This window comes from Larus michahellis, chromosome 7, assembly GCF_964199755.1.
Source record: "Larus michahellis chromosome 7, bLarMic1.1, whole genome shotgun sequence".
NCBI lineage: Eukaryota > Metazoa > Chordata > Aves > Charadriiformes > Laridae > Larus > Larus michahellis.
The window spans coordinates 5,827,283-5,850,000 of NC_133902.1; the positions used below are offsets into that span (position 1 = coordinate 5,827,283).

General features: G+C 53.4%; 3 protein-coding genes across 3 annotated transcripts in view; 2 read left to right on the top strand and 1 right to left on the bottom strand.

Annotated features, from left to right (window-relative positions):
• Nucleotides 1-13,329, top strand: part of NXN (nucleoredoxin) — a 53,351-nt gene extending 40,022 nt beyond the window's left edge. The window contains exons 5-8 of the mRNA XM_074595400.1: nt 403-509; nt 6,693-6,872; nt 9,543-9,667; nt 12,150-13,329. Coding sequence (XP_074451501.1) covers nt 403-509; nt 6,693-6,872; nt 9,543-9,667; nt 12,150-12,332 — 595 coding nt within the window. The 3' untranslated portion in view covers nt 12,333-13,329. The remainder of the gene's footprint in view (nt 1-402; nt 510-6,692; nt 6,873-9,542; nt 9,668-12,149) is intronic.
• A 1,572-nt stretch (nt 13,330-14,901) lies between these two features.
• Nucleotides 14,902-17,204, bottom strand: MRM3 (mitochondrial rRNA methyltransferase 3). The gene is made up of 4 exons (XM_074594318.1): nt 16,925-17,204; nt 16,386-16,630; nt 15,807-15,974; nt 14,902-15,603 (listed from the first exon to the last, which is right to left on the bottom strand). Exons 1-4 carry the CDS (start codon nt 17,179-17,181, stop codon nt 15,041-15,043), a joined length of 1,233 nt encoding a protein of 410 aa, XP_074450419.1. The 5' UTR covers nt 17,182-17,204; the 3' UTR covers nt 14,902-15,040.
• On the top strand, nt 17,174-22,681 carry GLOD4 (glyoxalase domain containing 4). Its single transcript, XM_074594320.1, has 9 exons — nt 17,174-17,350; nt 17,614-17,663; nt 18,412-18,532; nt 19,341-19,485; nt 19,686-19,822; nt 20,159-20,245; nt 20,484-20,597; nt 20,685-20,771; nt 21,372-22,681. Exons 1-9 carry the CDS (start codon nt 17,261-17,263, stop codon nt 21,435-21,437), a joined length of 897 nt encoding a protein of 298 aa, XP_074450421.1. The 5' UTR covers nt 17,174-17,260; the 3' UTR covers nt 21,438-22,681.
• Nucleotides 22,682-22,718: the final 37 nt, after the last annotated feature.

The following is a 22,718-nucleotide window of genomic DNA, read 5'->3' on the forward strand; positions in this document are numbered from 1 at the left end:
AGCAGCGAAGTGCAAAGCGGGGTCAGCGAGGGCAGCGGGGGGCTGAGAGCTGGCTCCGTCTGTGGAGCAGCTCTGTATTTTGCTTTGTGGCTCATGGGTCTGAGGTCTGAAGGATGCTTGAGCTGCTGCTGCTGTCACCATGGGCTGACATTCAGATGCACTAGAGAATTTGAAATATTTTATGGGGAAAAAAATGCACCATGGGCCCCTTCCTGAGAGACTGGGGGATTTATATCCGGTCTCGCTCTCCCCGGGTTGTGTCTGCCAGCAGCCCTTGCTGGTGGGCTTTGATGGAAGGGACAAAGGGCTTCGCAGGCCAGGTTTGTAATGAGGAGCAGAGGAAAGAGGCTTGCAGGCGGAGGAGCTGCACCCTGGATCCCATACCCTGTTCCCCTTGCGCAGGTCAGAGGACTCCTTCAAGCAGTATTTCAGCGAGATGCCCTGGGTAGCTGTGCCGTACGCCGACGAGGCCAGACGGTCGCGCCTGAATCGACTCTATGGCATACAAGGTAGGAAAGGCCGCACTGATGCACAGCTCTCCTTTCTGCTCCTTTTGTTGAATATTTGTAATGTCTCCTCTTGTTTAACTAAAACAAGAAAATGGCAAAGCAAAGCATAGTGCCCCAGGCAGAGCCGCTTCATGTTTCTGCTCTCCACAAACTCACATTCCTACCACCTGCCAGGCAGGCTGTTAGTTGAAACAGGACTTCCATAAACAACCTAATTCTTCCTGGAAACTTGGAAGCTGTTTTTGGCTTGGATGTTTTTTGCCTAATTACGGATTTATTTATTTTGCTTTTTCTTGAAGGTTTAAATTTCATTTTCTTGCTGTTTTATGTAACGCAAAGGCAGGCCATCATTCTCTGCGGAGACTGAGGAAGATGGCATCTGGTTTATGTTAGTGACATGAATTACAGAAGAGTGTGTGTTTGATGTAAACCATGGCTTCGCCTTTACTGTATGTGCCAGTGCCAGAATTCCAGCAGCCCCGGCTGCTCGGAGGGGCAGGGGAGAGGCTCTGTCTGTCTGGGTGGCTTCAAAGCGTCCCGAAGACGATAAAAGCTCACAGCAGCCCTCCTGGGGACTGGCACCTTGTTCCTGCAGGGGACAGACTTCAGCATAGGGACGTACAAGGTGAATAGCTCGCAAGGAGGTCTTCTGCGCGTACATAGAGTTTCTCCCTGTGGTTAAAGGGTCTTGCTGCAACATGCCTGTTTCTTAGCCATTTCCATGCGGCATCAGTGGGGTGGGCACAGGCTGGCAGAGGGTTAATGCAGTCTGCAGGGGAGGAGGAGTGTTGCTGAAGGTGGTCAAGGGCCTGGGGAGAGGGACAGGAGAAATAATCCTGTCCTCCAAACATGCCTTCTGGGGTGACCTTAGGTGTTGTCACTCAGCTCTGTTCCCGGACCTTAAACCAAGAATAAAGATTCACCTGCTTTAAATAGCCATCAGTTTGCTGCTTAATTACCTTCCCGTGAGGCAAGACCTTTCCAAATTCATCCGTCTTTTCCCCAGCCCGCTCACAAACCTCTCCAGTGCCAGTTTCAGCTGAGCACTGCAGGATGGCTGCCAGTTTCACTGGGACTTTCTGTAAATAAGGTGTCCAGACATGGATACTTGAGCACCAGGCATGCTGTAGCCAAGGAAACAGTGACAACAGCTTTCCCTCTAACTCCAGCCGCTGGTTCCTTAAATATCTCTTTTCATTGTGTGCTGATCTGAAAATGTAAATATTTGCTGTTCCCCTGCACCCTGATCCCTTCCTCTGCCAGGGAAGCTCCCATATTACCCCTGCATTTCAGCTGCCCGCCCAGGGATGCTGAGCCTGGGATTTGGGCATGTTTGAGTGCAGACCCTTCTGCTTCTGGTCTTCCTGTAAAGTGGGAACCTTTCCGTGAGGATGAACTGTGATCCTGCGAAGTCGCATTGAAATGTGGAGACAGGGTAGTTTGCACCCTGCGCCGTAAGCATTCCACCCCTCTTCCCGCGCGGGCACTGCGCAGGCTTTGCAAGGCTGGGCTGGGCTCTGTTTACTCACCATGGCCCTGGGTAGAGCAGGGTGCTGCAGGGAGGGTGCTGGGAGACAAGGGAGAGGGCTGGAGGGAAACCCTTGTGCTGGTCCCCACGGACTCCGGGTTGTCCTTGACCGCTACACAGGCAGCGACGCGGGATCCTCCCTGACAGCATTGGGATTGCCCGTCCGTTGGCAGTCAGGCTTCTGCAGCAGCTTGCCCCACCAGCTGTAGCAAAAGCTTTCTGCCAACAGAGCTCAGCTCATCACCACTGGTGGTTATTCCACCTAAATGAAAAATTTGATCCAGGCAATCTGACCTGCCTTTTCCCAGCTGCGTGGCTCTGATGCTGCCAAGCCTCTTCGAAGCCCCCCCTTGGAGCTGCACCCTATGCACCAGCGAGAGCTTGTAGCCCGTTCAGTGTCCAGGTTGCCATCCTGGTTGTGAGCACGGCATGCACGTGGGGTGGTTTTTCCACTGGTTTTTCTAAGGCTGGGAGCTGAAACAACAGAAGAGCTTGTCTTCCCCAGCCACTCTAAGTTCCCTGAGTAGTAGGAAGCAGCAAGAGAGTCAGATCTCCTGTTGTTTTAGTCCTGTGTTGGCCCCTACAGCATTCAAAAACTCAGTGTAAAATATAAGTTGAGTTATTGGCCTTTATTTGGGTTTACTTGAATGTCTCTATTCATAACCCATGCGCAGTCAGTGGGCTGTACCGTACCCACCTATATTAAATTGCTTCTGGGTGCAGCACTATCCTGGGAGAGAGTCGTGCCTTGTGTCCTGGCTGCTTAGAAATAATTCTCCATTGTGTGTGCAGCTCCTGGTCTGCGGGGTCTGGCCTTCCCTAAAATCCTCTCACATTAGCGATGGGATGGGGAGGGGTGATAAATGTTATGCTCAGATGAGAATTGTCCCCTGTTGTTGTGCATCTTACGAGAGACTTTAGGTTCCTGAATATTCCCTCCGTGGCGTCTCTTCGAGATTTGCAGCCCCTTGGGGGAACTTCCAAAAACTGTTGTTTGCCCCTGCCCCATGCTTTAGCCCAGACACCCACAGGTCGCTCTTGCAGCCTGGCTGGTGGGAGCAGCCTGGGAGTCACTGTCATGGGAGGTTTCTCGTACCAGATTTCTGGAACTTTCTTCTGAAAAGGTGAAAAAGCAGCAATAAACCCCACCACTTGTCCTGTGGTTTGTGTATTCTGAGTGTTTGCTTCATGGCAATTTTGATTACTCACCCAGCAGACTTAATGCAGGTGAGATTTCTGCGTCTGGTATGTGTTCTAATATATAAGTAAGTAAATGTATTGTCAGGTTCGGTAGCAAATCATTTGGCCCCTGTGTTTGCATAAAAAGCTGGCCCCGTGGGGACTGAATCCATTTTCTAATGCATAAAATCAAACTGAGCCCGTCTATGCTAATTCTTATCCAAGCTTATACAATATTCATTGCAGAGTGTCTGATCTGTGATTCTTCTTGATAAGTAAATTCTGATGTTATGACTCATGGCAATTACCAAAGCCCCCAAAAGGCACTAAAATAACAAATAGTGGCTGGGATGAATAGGGAGGGAGGGACTGGGAGGGGGAAATATCGGGGTTAGTGGGTGTGAATAAGGTTAAGGACGGTTCCCCTGGTCCTGCTGGTCTGTGTCCCGTGCAAAGAGGACGTGTTTGCCAGGGGAGCAGTAACAGGGTTCACCTGGGAAGACAAGGTGATCCTATGGGATGCCACCATGAGCCTGGTAAGGCTGTGTCCTCGCTCCAGGGACCCGGCCAGGGGTGCGCAGGAAGGGGGTGAGGAGACAGGGCAGCGATGCTCGGGACCGGGAGCAGATGGGTCGCGGCAGCCTCAGCCCTCACCAGGCAGGTCCGGAAAGGAAACCAGAGCTTCATGGCTGGTGAGAAACCTCTGATGCTGGGTAAAAGGCACGGGGATTGACCCAGCGCATGTCACGCACTTCCTAACAGACTGGAAACCCAGCCCCACGTTTTCTGATGTGTTGCTTCTATTTTCCAAGCATGCTAAACCCGGGATGAATTATCTTAAAGACTCTTTGTTTTCTGAGTCAGTTTTGTATTTGCAGTTGGAGGTGTTAGTGGCTGGGTGCTTTGGGGTGTGCCTCCGCACACGCAAATTGGGTAGAGTCGAAATGCTTTGAATAGTGGATGAAATCCCGGATAGTTGTGGGATCACACAACGATCTGTGACTAAATTGGGCCCTTAATATTCCCAGATCAGCAAAGCTCGTTTGAAATCTCTGCCTTGGCATGCTGCGTTGTTCAGGCTGACTGGCGGGGTACCGAGCTGAACCCACATTTCTAGCCTGTCCTTCATGTGTAGTACAGGTCTGGAGAGGATGGAAAAGCAGCCATTTGGGACACGGTTGGGAATCATAAATGGATAAAGATCCGAATCATTTGGGATGCTGATCCCTGTGTGCTTCTCCTGGCTTCAGTAGTAGTTTGTGCCTTGCAGGGTAGGGCCAGAGTGAGATTTCCCAATTCCTTCCAGCCCGTTTAACCCATCCCTGCCCTAGAGCTATTTTGAATACCAGCAGGTAATGAATAAGCCTTTTTGTGATACAAAATGGTTTTCTTGGCATGCCCTTAGGATTTGCAAGGCCAGCCATTGGGGCGTTCCTGTGCTGCTGCTCTTGCACCAGCCTGGTGCTCGCAGCCCCTGCTCAGGGGCAGGAATGTGAACGGCGCTGCCGGGCTGGAATGAGGGGAATGTGGCCGCTCGCCCGAACCTGCAGGCAGGCGTGGGACAGACAGACGTCCGTGTATTTCCTAGAGAAATGCCTAGAATTCAGAGGGCTTGTGAGTAACCCACTGTTGTACAAACATGGGAGCTCATTGCCAGGAGGCAAGCACGCTGGGTCCCCCCTGCTCAGAGAATGGCTCTGCAGCGTATTTCTAACAGATGAGCTTAAAATGAACCTTTGGATGAGGGCAGGAGGATTTGAGTTGCCTCGGTTTGCCGGTTGTGGTTTGGGGCTTGTTGCTGGGAGAAGGAGGAGATGCCGGATGGCGAGCGGATGGAAGCCTGGGTGATGAGAAGCAGACAGCAGCGCCTGGCACTAACACTGGTCACTTCACTCCTCTGCTGGGGCCTGCTCCCAAACTCGCCCCTCTTCCTTTGGGATGTTTCTTTGTCTCATTGATGAGAGAGGAATGGTGTGCTTTCCAGATGGAGTCACTGACATGAGCCAGTCCTATTGACTCACCCGTGGCCGGAAAGCCTTGTCGGTGTCTTATCAGATGGGACGGTCACCAGCTGGTGTCCACTCTGCCCCGCTGCCAGCCCGGCCACATGTGAATAAGTGACTTGCACCAAATCTCTGTTGCAAGTGTGTTCGCCTCCCTTATAAAGGCTTCTCCTTTAGGACAGGGCTTTGCAGATCCGTAGCTCGAGGCAAAACGCTGCTGTGTCCCAAAGGCCAGAATCTCATCAGATGTCCCCCAAGCCCCATCCTGTCCAGTGCCATGATCCAGTAGATCCTGGATGTTCCTGCACAGCTTCGTTAGTCTCGGGAGGGATGTGTTATGGCAGTTCTGTACTGTCCCTCTTCGTATAGAGGGACATACTGAACTGATTTACTTCTTGGGTTTTTTTTCCCCTAATGAGCAAAGTGGATGCGTTCCTCCCTTTCCCAAGACTCCAAACTGCAGAAAGGAATAACCCGGGACCTCCATCCTGGGGGCAGGAGGGCGCCTGCTTGGTGCTGTGCCAGGGCTGGCAGAGGTGTGTTGCCCTCAGTAACGAGCAGCTCCAGGCCCCAGCTGGGGAAAAGAAGCTGGTTTTGTGCTTGAGATCCACGATCCGGCACCAGCGTGCAAAGGAGTCTCCTCTTCCCCACATAACCATTCTCCGACAGACCCAGACCCGCGTCCATCCCAGCCTCTCGGCATGGCAGTCCGCTGGGCTCCTGAGGGTATATCCCGGGGTGGCCCAGGGCTTGCTCTGCCAAGGGCTTGCTGGGCTCGGGTGGTGTGAAACAGTGTCTGAACCAGGTAATAATGTTCATGACTTGTTAGACACGTCCCTGTCCTCTAGAAATGGCTGGGCAATTAGCGCTTAGTGCTGGAGGGGCGTGGGGGTTCATGGAGGATTTTGTGGCTGCTAAAATATATGGCGTTCCTTCTGGGAAGGAACACACCCTGCTTCCTGGCCGCCGTTGCCTGCGGTCCGCCCTGCAAAAAGGTTTGCGTGTGTTCCTGCGAACCAGGGACCGGGCTTTTTCAGTGGCAGCCACGTCTCGGTGCTGTGGCGGTGGTGCCTGCGTGGCAGCGCTGCTCTGCCTCCTGCGCAGGAGGCACGTCTGTCTGACACTTTGCAAGGGGGAGGTTGCAAGGAGGGTCCCGGCATGTTACGGTGGGGTTTGCATCCAGGAGCACCAGATGGTGGTGATCCCTGCTTGCGCTCGGGCAGGGAAAGGGCAGGCAATGCCAGAGCCTGTCTCCCAGCTTCCTGCTCCGGCTGCTGAATTACAGCACTCTGCTGGGACGGAAACAGGATCCAGGGACCACGATTCCCACTCCATGTATGAGCTGTGGAGAGGCAGCATGCTCGCTGGGCTCCTGCCAGAGCCGGAGGCGATAGGAAAAGGCCTTTCTCCCCACGCCCTGTCGCTGGCCGGTTCGCGTTTTGGCTGATCCCTCCTGTTTTTCTTCCGTTGCAGGCATCCCGACGCTCATCGTCCTGGACCCCAAGGGGGATGTGATCACGCGGCAGGGGCGGGTGGAGGTGCTGAACGACATCGAATGCCGCGAGTTCCCCTGGCACCCCAAGCCCGTGCTGGAGCTGACGGACTCCAACGCTGTGCAGCTGAATGAGGGCCCCTGCCTCGTTCTCTTTGTAGGTATGGAGCATCGCTGCTTTGAAAGCAGAGCCTGTGCTCGGGAAGGGGGCTGGGCTACCTGCCAGCTCAGCTAGAGCTGGCCACCGGGCTGAGAACCTGCCTCCAGTGGTGACAGTGTCCATAGGAAGGGACATCAACCCGTTTCCATCACCGAGAGCAGGGCTATGTGCTCACGTGTCTCCATGGGGAGAGCTAGTTCCCCATGGAGTCCCCTCGAGGGATTCAAGGGGGCTGGCAGACCTGGAGCCTTGCCCCATACCAGAGAAAGGGGCAGCCGCCGCTCACAGCTTTGCCAGAGCCTGCCCCTGCCTGCGGGTCTCCTGCAGCTCCAGCCCAGCGACCTGAGGGATGCGATGGAGTAGTGATTTGCTGTGGAGAGGAGCTGTCATATCAAAGGTGCTTTAGTGGCGGCTGTGGAGAGGAATGCTGATGAGGTGTTGGGGAGTATGAGAAATAGGCTGTTATGGCCGGTGGTGGTGGAGATGGGAAAGGCCTTTCTGGAGCAGGGACTTCATGCACATGTGACATTCCAGAGAAGGCAGAGGAAGCGTCTCTGGGAGGGATTACAGCTCTGTGCTGGAAATCACAGCTCAGGGCTTGAATCCCTGGGCTGAGCGGGGCTGAGACAGACACAAGGAGCCTCTTTTGTGCTGTGTTGGTCCTTGGGTATTCCCGCTGTGGGGTGCTGGCTGCAGGACAGGGCAAGCTTTTCCCCAAAGCCCCTGTCCCTCTTCTACTGCTAACCCACACATGAAGCTCTGCCGTGGTTGGAAACAGCCCTAGAGCTCATCTGAAGCAGAGCTGGCTTGTTCCTCATCCCTTCCCTGCCAGCAACAGACAGTTAAATCAGGCAAGGACTATGCCTGGGATGAGCTGTGCTACAGGCTGAGCCCCGGGGGGGCGGGGGTGCAGCAGAGGGGTCCACAGCATCCCAGAGACTGAGCCGAGGGGTCCTGTGCTCTTGGGGGAGGGTGGCTGTCCCTTGAGCCCTCTCAGAGCTTCGGTGGGGGTTTGCTGAAGAAGCCCCCCTTGGCCCGAGCGTGCCGGGATTGTGCAGGGGGCTGGCCCAGGGCAGGGCTTGTGTCCCGCTTCCTCGCACGCCCTTTGTGAGAAGCAGCACTGATAACACGGCTCTCGCTCTTTCCTTTCTTCCCTTCCAGATTTCCTTTTGACCCTGATTATTTATTCAGCATAGCCCAGCAGGGGACGTGAGTGCAGAGCCAAAAATACTCTCCTCGCGCGGGGAGGACCGGCTGGCCACGCCGAGCGTGATTGACTGGGGCCGGCGCGGCAGGCCTCTGGAAAGAGTTATTTTTATCTTGCTCTGAGCAAAGTTTTTCTATCACCTTGTTGCAAACAGCTCGTCAGGAGAGCGCTCTCCGGCCAGCGGCTGGGGCTCTTGCTCGGCGCTTGAGGGGATGCCTGGCCTCGGTGAAATGTGCCAGCGGTGTGCTGGGGCTGAGACAAAAGCTGGTGCTGCACTGAGGCAGGTGTCGGGGATGGGGGCTCCTCGTTGGACCGTGTCCTGCTGGGAGACCCCCCCATCAGACTGGTGCCTTTGCTGCACGAGCAGCAGCACCCCCAGAAGAAGGCAGTGGCAGGAGAAGGCAGGTTTAGCAAGAGCTTGTTGCGAATAAATCCTGACCGCTCTACATCCGCCCCCGGAGAGTTTAGAGCTGGGTTAGCCAGAGTGTGCAGGGCTGCCTGGAGTGCCGCCAGCAGCGCTTGTTTGTAGAAAAATCAATCCCTGCAGGTACGCCACAACTCTACGTATTTATCACTGTCGCACATGCAGGGCAGACCCCAAAATGCAGCATCTCTGGCATCCCCTGCTTTGCTTGGAGAAGCCAGAGAGGAGAGCAGGGAAGTGCAGAGCAAGGGCAGAGAGCGTTTTGGGTGTGGGCAGTGCCTGTCCCAGCCCAGGGCTGGACCGGTCGTGTCGGGTGGTTACAGCAGAGACCACGAGAGCTGCAGGGGCTGCAGGTGACCAGGAGACATGGGACCTCTCTTCTGCCTTCTTACTTTTTTTTATTTTTAATGCTAAAAGTTGTCCCCGAATTGAAATCGTTTCATCTCGATGCTGCTCAAGGACGCAGTCTTTCCTCTTTCCAGCTCAGTATTTGAACTTCAGTGGTGGCTGGCGTTTGATTGATGTTGCCATCTCTTTCTACTCTACCTCTGTCAAATCAAAGCTGCCTTCACAGTGCTGCTGCTGCGGAGACTCGAGCAGAAAAGCTGTCGAGCAGCCGTCCTGAGGCGGAGGGATGGTGGGTGGCGGGCAGGGGTGGCAGGCAGCCTCAGATCAGCGCGTTCGTTTGGTCTTCAAAACATGCCGACACTTCTCAAACTGCAAAGCGGCTTTTTTGTGCCTGTTTGTCCCTGCGCTTCAGCAACGGCACCAGGGGAGTGAGCGGTGAAGTATTTGGGGAGCAGGAGCTGCTCTTCTGTTACGTGTTTCTGTCTCACATGAAAAGCGCGTTTCAGCTGCTCCCTAATTGCTACAGAGCCATGTGGCTTTGAAGTTTGTGCTGTGCATCCGGGCTCTGGTTTCCTCCGCGGTGGTGCTGTGGGATAGAGCTGCCTGCGCCCGGCCGGTTTGCATCTGTTTGATCCTAACCTCCCTTTTGCCTTGCCTCTTTTGTTTTGTCTCCCCACCTCTGTGCCCTGCAGATTCAGAAGATGATGGAGAGTCGGAGGCAGCAAAACAACTGATTCAGCCCATAGCTGAAAAAATCATCGCCAAGTACAAAGCCAAAGAGGAGGAGGCACCGTTGCTCTTCTTTGTGGCAGGCGAGGTAAGCGGGAGGAGGGCATGGGGCTGTATTCTGCCGTGTCTTTCTACAAGGACTGAGCTGGGTTGGGTACGGCTGTCGCCATTGTTCAGGTGGGTAAACTGAGGCACGGCTACTGTGGCTAGTCGGGGACCGTGGGGCAAAACCAGCCCTGAGTCCTGTCTCAGTCCCCTGTGCTTATTGCTGGATATTACTTGTGGCAAAGGGGTCCCAGCTGCGTTTGCTCAGAGGTGGAAAAGCCTGCGGGCAAGGGAACTGCTGGGGCTGGGCAGAGAGGGGCTGGGGGAGGTGGGAGGGAGCTGCCAGCTGCCCCCTCGAACCCTGAGGCTGTGCAGGAAGGAAACGTGCCTGGGCAGGGGGAGAAGAGCCGGGGTTTGGGTTTCAGCCCAGCCGGTTCTGCCCTCCTCGCTGAGGTGCTGCTGCCTTCCTTCCCACCCCGGGAGGAGGACAGGGACCCGCGCTCCGGCCTCTTCCCTAAGAGGTGCCTGCAGGAGGCATCCCTAATCCCAGGGGCTGGGCCCGTTTCTGTGCCAGGCGGGTGATGCCGGACAAAACCGCCCCTGGGAGTGGGCAGAGGCTGCGGCATGTGGCTGCGCTCCCACTGCCGGCCCAGCTCCGCTCTGCCCTGCCCCGGGGCTCGGCTGGGCACGTCACTCGCCTGTCCCCCTGTGAAATTAGGACTGTTTCCTGAGCTGACCATGATGTTGTTGGCTGTGATGGTGTTGGGGGGCGCATGCGGGCTGCAGTGCTTGGAGCTGGGGATCTGCTGGAGAAAATGGGAAGTGAGAAAATGGGGCTTCTGGCCTCCCTTTCCCCCCATGCAGACACTTTGCCCTGCGGCAGGCTTGAAAATGAGAAAGGTTTTGTGTGAGGGTTGAAAAAGCTCCCAGGCCCCCCCCAGACCTGCGGTTCCCCTCCCGAGGTGCTGCCTGGGCAGGTGGCAGCAGCTGCGTGTCCGTGCGCCTGCTCCATCCTTCCATGCTCACGTCACAGCCGCAGTGTGCTGCAAGCAGGGCCCTCTGGAGCCGCCCTGCGCACAAACGGGTCCCCACCGCCGCACCCTGGCCCCCCCTGCTAGGCAATCCCCCACCACCACCTCCCACAGCCCATTTGGCCCCTTCCAGGCAGGCGTTCGCACTCCCACCGCCTTAATGGGTCTCCGAGCATCCCAGCTCGGCCCCGCACCGCTGAATAAGCCCCTTGTTGGAAAGGCTGGTTTGGGAGGGTCCAGGACCTGCCCCCCTCCCCCAGAGCCTGTGAAGCGTTTTCCTCCCTGAAACATTGCTGCTATTCATCCAGCTCCTGACGTCCCTGCAGCGGCCGGGCCGAAGAATGGGGAGCGTCCAGCACGTCCCATTCATCCGTCACCTCAATAGCCGGGAGCGCTGGCCCCAGGTCTCCGCTGGCCCCCATGCACAAAGCAGCTCAGCCATGGCTGGAGCAGGCACCTCCCATTCCTCTCCCAGCACCGTCTGGGCTGGTTTTGCATTGATTAAAAACGTTTTTTGGTTCCTTTGCGGCTATGGGATAAAGGATGAGGCATCGCGACACCTGAGCTGGGAGGCGAGAAGGGTGGGGGGCTGCCGAGCGCCCCAGCCCCGCTCACCCTTCCCTGCCACGTGGTCCAGCTGCGCCAGAAACCCCTGCAATGGAAGGGGAGGCGCGACAGGAGTTACCCAGCCGGCCGTGGCCACGCGCCGCAGAGCCACCAGCCGCTAACCGGATTGATGGATTTCTATTACTGCCCTTGGGAAGGGGCTCGGAGGCACACTCCCCGTTTCGGATGCCGCACGTAGTGGGCCTGGCCAGGAGCGGGAGGTGAATCGTGAATTGCCCTGGCAGCAGCTTTTGCATTGCGCATCCCCAGCAGAGACAGAGTGGTTTTTCCCCTTTGCCCAGTGCCAGGCCAAAGGGAAGGCAGCCCTCTCCCCAGTGAGCAGCTCGCTGCGAGGGAGCCCTGCAGCGTTTGTACTTGGACCTGCCAGTGGGGTTTCAGTGTTGGCTCAAAGCATGGGCCTTCGTCCCATTCCCATTTTCTAGTTTGCTCCAGGTCCCTTCGGCATCCGCCCCAGTGAGCAGCAAGGCCATGGCTGTGCTGGCAGAGGGCAGGCGAGTCCCGATATCCAGTCGTTCCCAGCTCCTGAGCTGCAGATGCTGACATGTGCTCCTTTCCCAGAGGCTCTGGGGTGGTCCAGGGTGGTGGGTCAGTCTGGGGGTGCTGGGAGCTGTGCCCTGTGTGGAAAGGGTTGCAGGAGTGTGTGGTTCCATCCCAGCGGGGATAAATCAGCCCGGTTTGGTTTTGATGCAGAGCAGGCAGAAAGGCGGGTGTTGCCTGCTGCGCTCGTCGTCCTGCCAAATGCTGGTGCAAGGCCCAAGCACTCGGGAGATACTTGGTGGGCTGGACTACGGTGTGGAAGCAACAAACTGCTCCTGGTTGCCCTAGTTGTGCTGATGGCTCCTCTCTCCTTCTCGTTTGGGCCTCCAGGACGACATGACCGACTCCCTGCGGGATTACACCAACCTGCCCGAGGCTGCGCCCCTGCTCACCATCCTGGACATGTCCGCCCGCGCCAAGTACGTGATGGATGTGGAGGAGATCACGCCCGAGATCGTGGAAGCCTTTGTCAGCGACTTTCTAGCAGACAAGCTAAAACCCGAGCCCATCTAAGGGGGCTTCTGCACCAACAGACATTATTTAAAACTAGGTCTCTCTTCCGCCGCTCGTGGATTCTCCAGCGTGTCCTCACGCCCGACCCAGTATCCAACCTTCTTGTGGTGCCTTGTTTTACGCAGTGAATCCTTCTCCTAAGCAAACTCCTTGAGATGCACTTTCAGCAGGGAGTCGTTGGCGTTTGGAGACTTCGCTTGTGCTTCATGGTGATATATTCTCTAATAACCAGGCCAGAACTGTTACCGTATCGTTACTTTATACACGGCACTAGCTAGCAGGCAAATCTTTTTGCATGGTGTTCTTCCCAACGTATGCATCAGGCAGTGGATGGGGTTCTCGGGGCTCTTTTCTTCTCCTTCTCCCTCTTCTTTCCTTTCCTACCACCCCTGCTGACTAAATGACTTTAAGGAAGCAATAAGGAAACTGTCCCCTTCGCCCCTGGCCCCTCCAGCTTTCCCATGCGAGTGCCCTGACGAGGCCGAGACAAAGTCTTAACTGCTGACAACCTCTGAAAGACCACGGTGCAGCCAGGCTCTGCCTCCTGGGGGTGAGACCTTTCCATGTGGGTTTCCCACCTCCCACCCCAAGCACCGACAGCCTTAGGTGCTGCTGGCTGTGCCTCTCAGGGGGGTCACCCACCTGCGACGGGTGGATGTTCCCTCCCTCCCTCTCTTGAGCCAGGAGGAGGACCACCATCGGGCTGCCCTCACCTCTCCGTCTCTCCCTTGTGCTCTCCCCTTCCCCTCTCGCCCCTCTCTCTGGTATGAATTGTCCTCTCCCCTCTATGTTAGTTGATTGAGATGTTTTTTCGTAGGTGTGTCCCAAACCCAACATTAATGGTGCTGTTCTTTAAAAAAAAATAACCAAAAAAACCCAACAAAAAAAAAAATCCCTCCCTAATCCAAGCAGCACAGCCGAGCCCCCGAAAAGTGACATTGTAAAAACTGTACATGGTGATTGGAACTTTGTAATAAAACCGTTATAATAACCTCGTCCCTGGAGGTGCCGATTGACGTGTCCTGCCGTCAGGGAGAAGGGAGACCGCCTGAGACCTGTGTGGGAAGAGGAGCCTCCCCAGCCAGACCCCATGGGGTAGGTGTCGGTGCCGGCAGCTCCCGGTGCTGTCGCGGCTGAGCTGGGATCATGTGTTCCGCCCCCCCCATGGCTATTTGCTGCACCTCACTCAGGGATGGTGACTCCTGTGAGCTGTTGGGAGACACCATGGAGGGGGGAACGCGGCCTCGCTTCCCCGCGCTGCGCCCACCCACCCCATGGCCTCTACTCACAGCTCCCCCCAGAGCCGAGGGTCCCCTTTGGCCCTTACTTGACACAGCAGCAGCTGTGATGGTTTCCGCCGGCATCCCCAGGAGGGTGGTGTCCCGGAGGCGTGTGTGGTGGTGTGCTGAATAACGGGTGTTGTGCAAGCCACTGCTTCTCCCTTTCAGCTTGTTAGTCAGCAATGGCGGTGGTACAGCCTCTCCCCTTCGATCACAGCAACCCACGCTGGCAGGAGCAGGGAAAAGCCGCCAGCTCAGCGAGGCAGGAACTGTATAAATCCACCCTGTCTGTTACATGTTTCAGAAGCTCTCGTGTTCGGTGGTGACTAACTGACTGGTGAGCTGTTGGAGGAGCAGCCACACTGCCTGGCTCCCCAGTCCCTGAGCCAGAGAGGGCAGGAGCACAACAGCGCTGGGAGCTGCTGGGAGCAGCCCACCCTAAATTGACCCTAATGAGCTCGTATCGCGTTTACGGGAGATTTTTGGAGAAATAGCTTTTTCAGTGAGTTAACCCACTGCAGGGTTAAGGGCTGTGTGGGGCCGGACTCAAGCTGTGTGGAAGCAGCTGAGCAGCAGCGGCGCCTCCAGGCCCCCCCACCACCCACGGCACACACTGCCTGTGCTCAGTGGCTGCCTGCTGGTTCGAGAACAATTGCAACAGGTTTGTGGTATGAAAGACCACAGGGTCTGTCGCATTTAGTCACGCAGCAGCAGCTGGTTCTTTTTTCGGAGGGAGAACCCATATTCCCCTCCAAATGTTGTAGTTCAGGCTGGCAGTGAGCTCAGCACTGCAACAGCCACTTGGTAGGAACTGGAGCAAAGCAACAATATTCTGCCTGAGAATCGAGTCATTTTGGGTCAGTTAGATGAGACTGGGGTGGAACGGGCCTCTGGAGATGGAATTGTTCAACTGGAGCAGTTCCAGGCTCAAGGTAATGCTGCTGTCTGACAGCACACTGCACACCCAGCCCAGGCAGCGCTGCGTGCTGCTCAGATACAGGTGCCGGGGCATGGAGAAGGCTGAATCTCCATCTCTGAGTATTTCTCAAGTAGACTATATACATGATTTCAGTGTGGTAACAGGACAACAGAGACAGAAAACAAACGCAGCTGTGGCAGCTGCCCCCTGACCCTGCAAGGAGGGATCTGAGGCTTCCCCAGATCTGAGGGAGAAAAGCCAGGGAGCTGGCTACCCACAAGGCAAGAGCCCCCACCCGCCGCCCTTTCCCTTCTCACTAGCATCACCGTGCGGCCGCAATGCCCACAGGCTCGGCCAGGAGCCACGCACTGACCCAGGCACAGCTCTGCCAACGACAGAGCTCTTTAATACCCATTTACTACAAACCAAACAGCCCAAGCTGCTCTTTTATTAACTCTACAGCATGCCAAAGGGAAAAGATGCTTCTTCAGCACCCAAACTTCAGCAGTTTAGCCCACTATAGGGAACTTCTGCCTTTCGTCCTCCTGCTTGTGCCTCCGCAGCAACTGCCTCTTCCCCTCAAACAGCACAATGCCAGCAGCAATAGCAGAGTTCAAGCTGTCCACGCCTGGCACCACAGGAATGATCAGTCTCTTCCCCCCTGTGCTGGCTGCGAGGTGAAGCGCGTCTGGACTCAGACCATGGGTCTCTCCACCGATCACCACTGCCACTGGAGTCTGTGTCCAGTTTTCATAGTAATACTGCCCAGCCAGCTCTGGGACACAGGCACTCGTCACTCCCTCCTCATTCTCGCACTCAGGAGCGGCCTTGGGTTTGGATTTCACAGGAGGTTTCAGGTTGCCAGGAGCAGAGCCAGCCCCGCTGGCTCTCCTCAGCACAGGCACAGTCTCAGCCTGAGCACCTCCGTCTTTGTTGTCGGCCACGCAGACCTGGACGCTGGCAGGAAGGTTGCTGGGAACAGATTCCCAGTCCAGGTTGGCGACAATGGGCAGACGGAAGTGAGCCCCCATGCCTGCACGGAGCACCTTTGGCTCCCACGGATCCACACAGCCTGAGAGGGAAGGGGAGAAAACGGCAACAGTGCAGCAGCTCCAAAAAAGATGGATTCAGCAGCTGCTGCTCACAGCAAATTGTGTCAGTGCCAGGCACTGCTTACAAATTCGTGGGAACAACATCTTCAAGCACCACTTATTCTCTGCCTTACCCTCCAAATTACTCAAACTGAACTTTTTTTCCCCAGGGAAAAGCTCTTACCTTTGGTGAGCAGCACTTTCTCACAGCCTGCTCCTGCTGCAGATCTCAGAATAGTCCCCAAGTTTCCCGGATCTCGGATATTGTCACAGATGAGGAGCAGTGGCAAGGAGCTGGTTAGCTGAGCAGTAGGGTACGACAACTTGGCATGGTCGGGCTTGGAAAAGATCCCTGAGGAGACAAAGTGCTGACAGGCTTATGACTAACACACCCCAAAGAGAGAGCTGTCTCTCACTTAGTTGGCCCAAATCTTACTAAATTGGTTCTGGAGAAAGCATTAGGAAAAGCACTGCTTAAGAGAAGTTTGAGAAGAGTTTGTCACTTCACAAGGATAACTTTTTCCCAGCAAAGCTTAAGCAGCACATTATTAAAAATGAGCATTAGAACCTTCGGTACGCTCTAAAAGCTACTTTCACATTTACCACAGTAGGCCAAAGAAAAAAGGAATTCTCTCAGATTATACCACTCTTGACACACTGCCAGAACGTCTAGGGGAAGGTTATGACGAGATAGTCATTATCCACTTATTGTGAAGTAAGTTTCCTTTTGAGCAGTGTTGTGGCTGTTTCCATGGTAACCTACCTATAAGCCCCTGAGGAGTCACGAGGTCAGACCAGCTCTTAATGTCTTCAAATTTCACCTTAACTAAGTTGGCTCGTTTTAGCTGAGCCTCGGGCAGCTCCTTCAGGTGCCCCACCGTGCTGAAGAAGAGAGTCTGCAGCACGGCTCCTGCCTCCAGGGCGTCCTTGATCAGTCTGTGACCTTCCAGCAGAACCTTCCCGTGGTGATCCCGAAATTTCTTCGACTTGGCAATAGTCACCACTTTTCTGCAGAGAAGTTAATCAGAGAAAATGGCTGTGATGGTTAACACCACCCTCAGTCTGAGGTTTGCCAGCTACTGGGAACTCAGAAGGCCGCCGGGTATGCTTAGACCGGCTGTAAATGGCATTACAGTATCAGTCTCTGTCCAGAACCCCCAAGTGTCGGAATTTGCCCCAAATTCTGCAGACGTGACACCGAGCAGCCGTCGCTGGGTTCCACCGGGGGCTCGGAGCTCCCTGCGGCCCCAAAGCGCGCCCGGGGCCCATGTCCCTCCCTCCGCGGTGCCACCCGCGCCTCACCCCAGCCTCCTGTCACCGGCCGCCGCCTTCTCGTACCACAGCCCCGGCCCGGCCGAGCTCCGCTCCACCGCCGGTAGCGGGGGCGGGGGGGGCTCCCGGGGGCTCTGCCGCTGTTCGGCCGCCGCCCTCTGCTCCTTCTGAGGCGGCAGCACCCGCACGGGGCTCCGCCGCAGCGCCCGCACCCCTCGCCGCCCCCCCGGCGCTGCCGCGGGGCCGGGCGGCAGCAGCGAGCGGCCCAGCCTCCTCAGCGCCGCCATCTTGTGCCGTCACCGTCCCGGCGACGGCGAGGCGGCGTGAAGGGGGCGCGTCGCGCTCGGATGACGTCAGCGCCGCGCCATGGCGGCCCGCCGCGCGCTGCACTTCGTCTTCAAAGTGGGCGACCGCGGGCGCAGCGCGCGCTTCTACCGCGAGCTGCTGGGCATGAGGGTGAGCTCGCGGCGGGGCCTGAGGGGAAGGGCGGGACGGTGGGCGCCCCCCGCAGCTGAGGTCGCCCCGGGGCTCCCCCGGCCCGGCCCCGCTGGAGGACGGGGGCTTCTCCCCTCCTCTGTGTCCGCTGGGCCGCCTCCTCCGGCTTTCACCCCCGCCCGGGACGGCCGGCGCCGCGTTAGGCCTTGCAGGGGCTGCTGAGGGGAAGGGGGAAGGATGGCGTCTTCTCTGCGCTGACCTCCTTCTCGGCTCTCTGCCGTCAGGTGCTGAGGCACGAGGAGTTCGAGGAGGGCTGCAAAGCCAGCTGCAACGGGTGAGTAGGGCCTGGCTGCCCTCCCCAGGCTGTTGTTTCTCGTAAAACACCTGGCGGTCACGACCAGGCACATCTCCCTATTTTATAGGTAAAATAGGGGGTGGTTTGGTTTGTGTTTTTTTAAGTGCTTCCCTCGGAATCAACAGTTACCCTTTTTGAGTAGGTAAGATGTTTACATTGAAACATAAGTGTTGCTGTGTTTCGCTATAGACTGATGCTAAACTTTATAAAACTATTTCTAAGCTTTCCTGGAATTACATTCAATTAAATAGGGTTTTTGTAGGTATGGGGCTATGTAAGTTAAAAAGGGGCTATGTAGGGTCTTGGGTTAAAAATCCCCCCTGGTAGCCCCAAAGACTTTTGTCTTTATTCACGAACCTTACAATCTGGTGCCTAACCGCTTACTTTTCCTACTTTGCAATAAGGAAGTGCTCATATAATTACAGCTAATGAGCAGCTAATGAACTTTAAATCTGCGCTGTTAAGAAAGAGGTAGATTTTTTTTTTTTATCATGTGTTTGTGGATGGCAGCCCAAGGTCAAAACTATTGACAGGGCGAGGGAAGTGCCTGTGTGCTGAGCTGCCATAAGAACCCTTCACAGATATCAGCTCCTATTTGGTGGGAGATTACTGGATTACCTGTGCCATTTGTTTACTCGAGAGATGTGTTTCTTCCTTGGAACACTAATAGTTGCAGTTCTTGATGTTGATTTCTAATACTTATTACAATAAAATATGGATATTCCAGCCCTTATGATGGAAAATGGAGCAAAACAATGGTGGGCTACGGGCCGGAAGACGATCACTTTGTTGCAGAATTGACATACAATTACGGTATTGGAGAATATCGCCTGGGCAATGACTTTCTGGTAGGTACCACGCTTAGCGGCAAAATCTTTCTTCTTAAGATAAGCTTTTTCATTTTTATGATTAGGAGTCTGTTCGGTGTATAGGTTGTACCAGTTGGGTTTTAAATGCTGTTTGGCCCCTTAAACACTTTTGATTCTTGCTTTTGTAGTTGTCTCCAAGTTGGAAGAGCGGAAACTAGAGCAGCTTTGTGCTCTCAGTTAGGATCCAGGAAAATACTTCCTTGAACGTCTTCCAGCTCAGTTGCTGTATGTGTAGGAGAGTTGGTATTTGCTGGCTGATCCGATGTGGAATGGTTAGCTAAGAAAGATCTTGCTGTAGGAAAACGCTCTTTTATTTGTTACTGCTTATTTCTTTGTTATTTACTAGCTGACAGCCAGCGAAGATCTCTTATTTCTTCTATGAATACATGTAATGTGTTTGCTCATTCTTTCGCCAGTTTGTGGGGACTCAAGAAACAGCCGCTTGGAGCCACAGATGTCTACCTAACCTGGTAGAAGAGTGAGGAAATCAGTTTTCCACTTCTGTACAATGCGTCAAATCGGAGTTTTAAATTCTTTTGCTTTTCATTTCCCTTTGGTGTGAAACAAGGGTAGATTAATGCATTCTAAATATATGTGGGATGTGCAGTACAATTTTGCTTATTTCATAGGAGCAAGATACCCGGTTCTCAGGAGGTCGTATGGTCTGTCTCTTATAAAAAGTAATCCGGTTTGTTTCTAGTCATTTGCAGAGGCAGGCTATTCAAAGGTAGGACTTAGGCAGCATCCACTCTATGAATTCTGTGTCTGCCTGTTCTCTTCTCACTAGGGCATAACACTTGTGTCCAGCCAGGCTGTGAGCAATGCTAAGAAGATGGGGTGGCCCCTCAAAGAAATCACGGCTGGTCTTTTTGAAACTGAAGCCCCGGGGGGATACAAGTTTTACTTGGAAGACAAGGAACAGCTCAAGCAAGGTGACACACACTCGCTCCTACTGGTGTTCAAGAGGGGTTTACAAGTGGGGTATTAGACTGGGCTGTGCGTTTGTCTCGGTGGTGTTTTATGAAACAGAGCATGTTTTTGTTATTTCTTTGTTACTTCTCAAGAATGTAAAACTGTGCATTTAAAACTATAATTATTTGTAAACTAATTTCAAATTATTGTAATGTTACAGATCCTGTGCTAAAGGTAACCTTGGGTGTCTCCGATCTGCAGAAGTCTGTTAACTACTGGTCTGATTTGCTCGGGATGAAAATATATGAGAAGGATGAGAAAAAGCAAAGGGTATTGCTAGGCTATGCGGATAACCAGGTTAGTCCTTAGAAAACTTTCCAGTTCTGATCTTTAAGAGTTGCGTTTCATCATAGAAACCTCTAATTTCGTGAGAACAAAATCTTAAAGGGGAAAAAAGCTCTTAATTAAAGCAACTGTGGACTTAATTCTGGGCATTTAAATTAAAGCTTGTGTACACTTACCTGCACTTTAAAAAAAAAAAAAAAAAGCTGTGGTTTGCTCTGGTAATCCTGGCTTGTTGGGAAATACGTGCATGAGTGATTATGAAATTGTCCACATCAGTGAAAAGCTAGAGTGAATGTAGCACTGAGAACAGCGTCCTTGTGAGTCAGGCTTGCTTTTTTCCTCTTCCAGTGTAAGTTGGAGTTGAAGACTGTTGGAGGAGCAGTGGATCATGGGACAGCGTTTGGGCGGATTGCCTTCTCCTGTGCAAAGGAAGAGGTGATGATGACATTTCCCTTATCCCTTTCATTACCCAGAGCTGACTAGTGGGAGGTTAATTTCTAGTATTAGCAAAATATCTCAGATGTCAACAAAATAATACTGAGCATGTACTTTGTTTATATTTCTCCCAGTGGGAATGCAATGGAGTTGGGGTAAGAGGGAACTGTAAATGAGAATGACCTCAATGTGTCTGATCTTCATCTGACTGGGGTTGATTTTTTGTTTTCTGTTTCAGTTGCCAAACATCGAAGCACTGATGAAAAAGGAGAATCAGAAAATTTTAACACCTCTGGTTAGCTTGGACACACCTGGCAAAGCCACAGTGCAAGTGATTATTTTGGCTGATCCTGTAAGTAGTATTGGAAATAGTGATTCAATTTGATTTAAATTTCTCTCTGTAATTTATCTAACTTGCCTGCTGTTAAACTTGGTTTAGGATGGCCATGAAATCTGTTTTGTGGGAGATGAAGCATTCAGAGATCTGTCCAAGGTGGACCCTAATGGTGACAAATTGTTAGATGATGTAAGTGATGCTGTCTGCACATTCGTTTTCTTCCTGATTATAGACACCCATATAATCTAATTGTTGTTCTATGTGGAGTTTTTCTGAGAAGCAAGTCCTGTAGTCTCTTAGCTCAGGTTGCTTTCTTGCTAAGAAAAAGAAATCCGTTTTTAAAGTTCACTTAGCGTCCTGGCTGGAGTTTTCCGGCCTTGCTCTCTGGGCAGCCGGGTGGTAGTGTGTGTCTTGCCGGACACATCAACAACGCTTTGGTGTAAGTTGCTACAGAAAATGATTTGTGAGCTGCAGTAACGTCAGTGCAACTGGGCATCCTCCCGAGGCAGAGGGGCTCTGGTGTGGAGCGTGAGCTCTGTGGGAAGGCTGTGTTTGAACTATCCTGGTTTGCTCTTGTATTGTAAAGATCATCTCTTTATTTGCTGCAGCAGAGAACATTGGTTTTCAGTGTCTGTATTCCTTACTACTACATAAAGAATAACTTACCTGTTAGAATAGCTTTCCTCCAAATTAGAAAGTGTCCTTGTGATCCATCTGGGCTTGTGGGAGAGCCTGGTGAGTGTGAGCAGCCGGGCCTCTGGTGACACGATAATGCTTCTCTTTGTGCAGGCCATGGCGGCGGACAACAGTGACCAATGGTTTGCTGCGCGAAAAATGAAGAAGGTTTCTGCTTAGCTGGAGAAAAGGACTGGACGTCTCGTTTGTGCCTCGGTTCTCATCTGAGGGAAATGCCAATCCTATGTAACGTGTTGCATTACCCCTTCCAGTAAGAGGGTGCCGTAATGTCCCACGCTGGTCGGTTTGTTTGATTTAAGCTTATGTCTCTTACTGCGACTCTTCCCCTTTCAAGCAAATGGCATGTTCTTCAAAAAAAATTAGGCTGTGCAGTGAGGAGCAGGCTGAGCACGTGCCTTCAAAAACAGGGGCCATCAGTTAAGAGGAGAAACTTAACATTTCTCTGTTGTTGTTATACTTGGAAAAAAATGTTGTTAGATTTATTAGAATATCCAATTCTCTAACTAATCGACTTTAGCCATCCTGGATTTGCGGCTTGGAGAAGAGATTTTCAGGTAGCTGCGGCTGTGAGTATCACAGGCACTCCGCTTCTGTGACGAAGTATCGGAGTTCAGCTGTGGTAGTGCATGCCTGTTTATTGGGAAGAGAACAATTATTTTGCTAAAGCACGTGAATATCCTGGTCTGGAACAAACCCTATTTTCATTCCAAGATGTTTTTCCAGCTTCGGAGGTGAAATGTTTGTTTGAGAAGCCCATGGTGCATTTCTCACGGGGGCCACGTCATTGATGCGGTGGTTTCCACCTCATACTAAGCTCCTGCGTATCCATCTCCTGATGGCAGCATACAGAGCCTTCCACATTCCAGGCGGGAGCCGAGTCGTGCTTCAGGGCATGTAGCAGCTGCGCTGTCCCCGGGGTGCCAGGAGGCTATTTGAAATAAATCTATTCTGGTTTTGCAGTTAGCTTTTGATGAGAAATTGCCTTTGGAAGTTAACAGTTTACGGTTTATTCTGTTGGAATGAAGTCGCTCTGCTTTTGTTAGTGGGATAAGGGCTGGGAATGCAGGGAGTAATTACCAGCATTGTCCACATCAGGCACGCTGCCTGGTTTGTAATCGTTCTTGATGAAAACCTTAAATAAGCGTCACAGAGAAAAGCCGGCAAAATCAGCATCATTAGCAGTCGCCGAGGCACGTCGGGGCTTGCAGTGAATATTTTGAGTTCAAACAGGAAAAATGCTTCTCTGTGATTTTTGTTGCTTGAGGTTTGTGTATTCCAGTTCCGTGATGATTTTCAGTCGCGTACCGATCGAATTAGAAATGTCATGCGTAAGCTGCACCCCTGAAACCGGCGCCGCCCCTTGCCAGTGTCGCCCTTAAACGAATAAAGGCGATTCGGGAGGACGGTTTGAGTCCCTTTTTTCCAGCTGCGCGGCATCGC

What these genes read in the sequence shown, in the direction of transcription:
- MRM3 (XM_074594318.1), bottom strand. Translation starts at nt 17,181, where the DNA reads ATGGCGGCGCTGAGGAGGCTGGGCCGCTCGCTGCTGCCGCCCGGCCCC. An exon ending in GACTCCTCAGGGGCTTATAG is followed by an intron (nt 15,975 to 16,385) that starts GTAGGTTACCAT and finishes TTGTCTCCTCAG; the next exon opens with GGATCTTTTCCAAGCCCGAC. An exon ending in GAAAGTGCTGCTCACCAAAG is followed by an intron (nt 15,604 to 15,806) that starts GTAAGAGCTTTT and finishes CTTCCCTCTCAG; the next exon opens with GCTGTGTGGATCCGTGGGAG.
- GLOD4 (XM_074594320.1), top strand. Translation starts at nt 17,261, where the DNA reads ATGGCGGCCCGCCGCGCGCTGCACTTCGTCTTCAAAGTGGGCGACCGC. An exon ending in TGCAAAGCCAGCTGCAACGG is followed by an intron (nt 17,664 to 18,411) that starts GTGAGTAGGGCC and finishes TGGATATTCCAG; the next exon opens with CCCTTATGATGGAAAATGGA. An exon ending in GTGACAAATTGTTAGATGAT is followed by an intron (nt 20,772 to 21,371) that starts GTAAGTGATGCT and finishes CTCTTTGTGCAG; the next exon opens with GCCATGGCGGCGGACAACAG.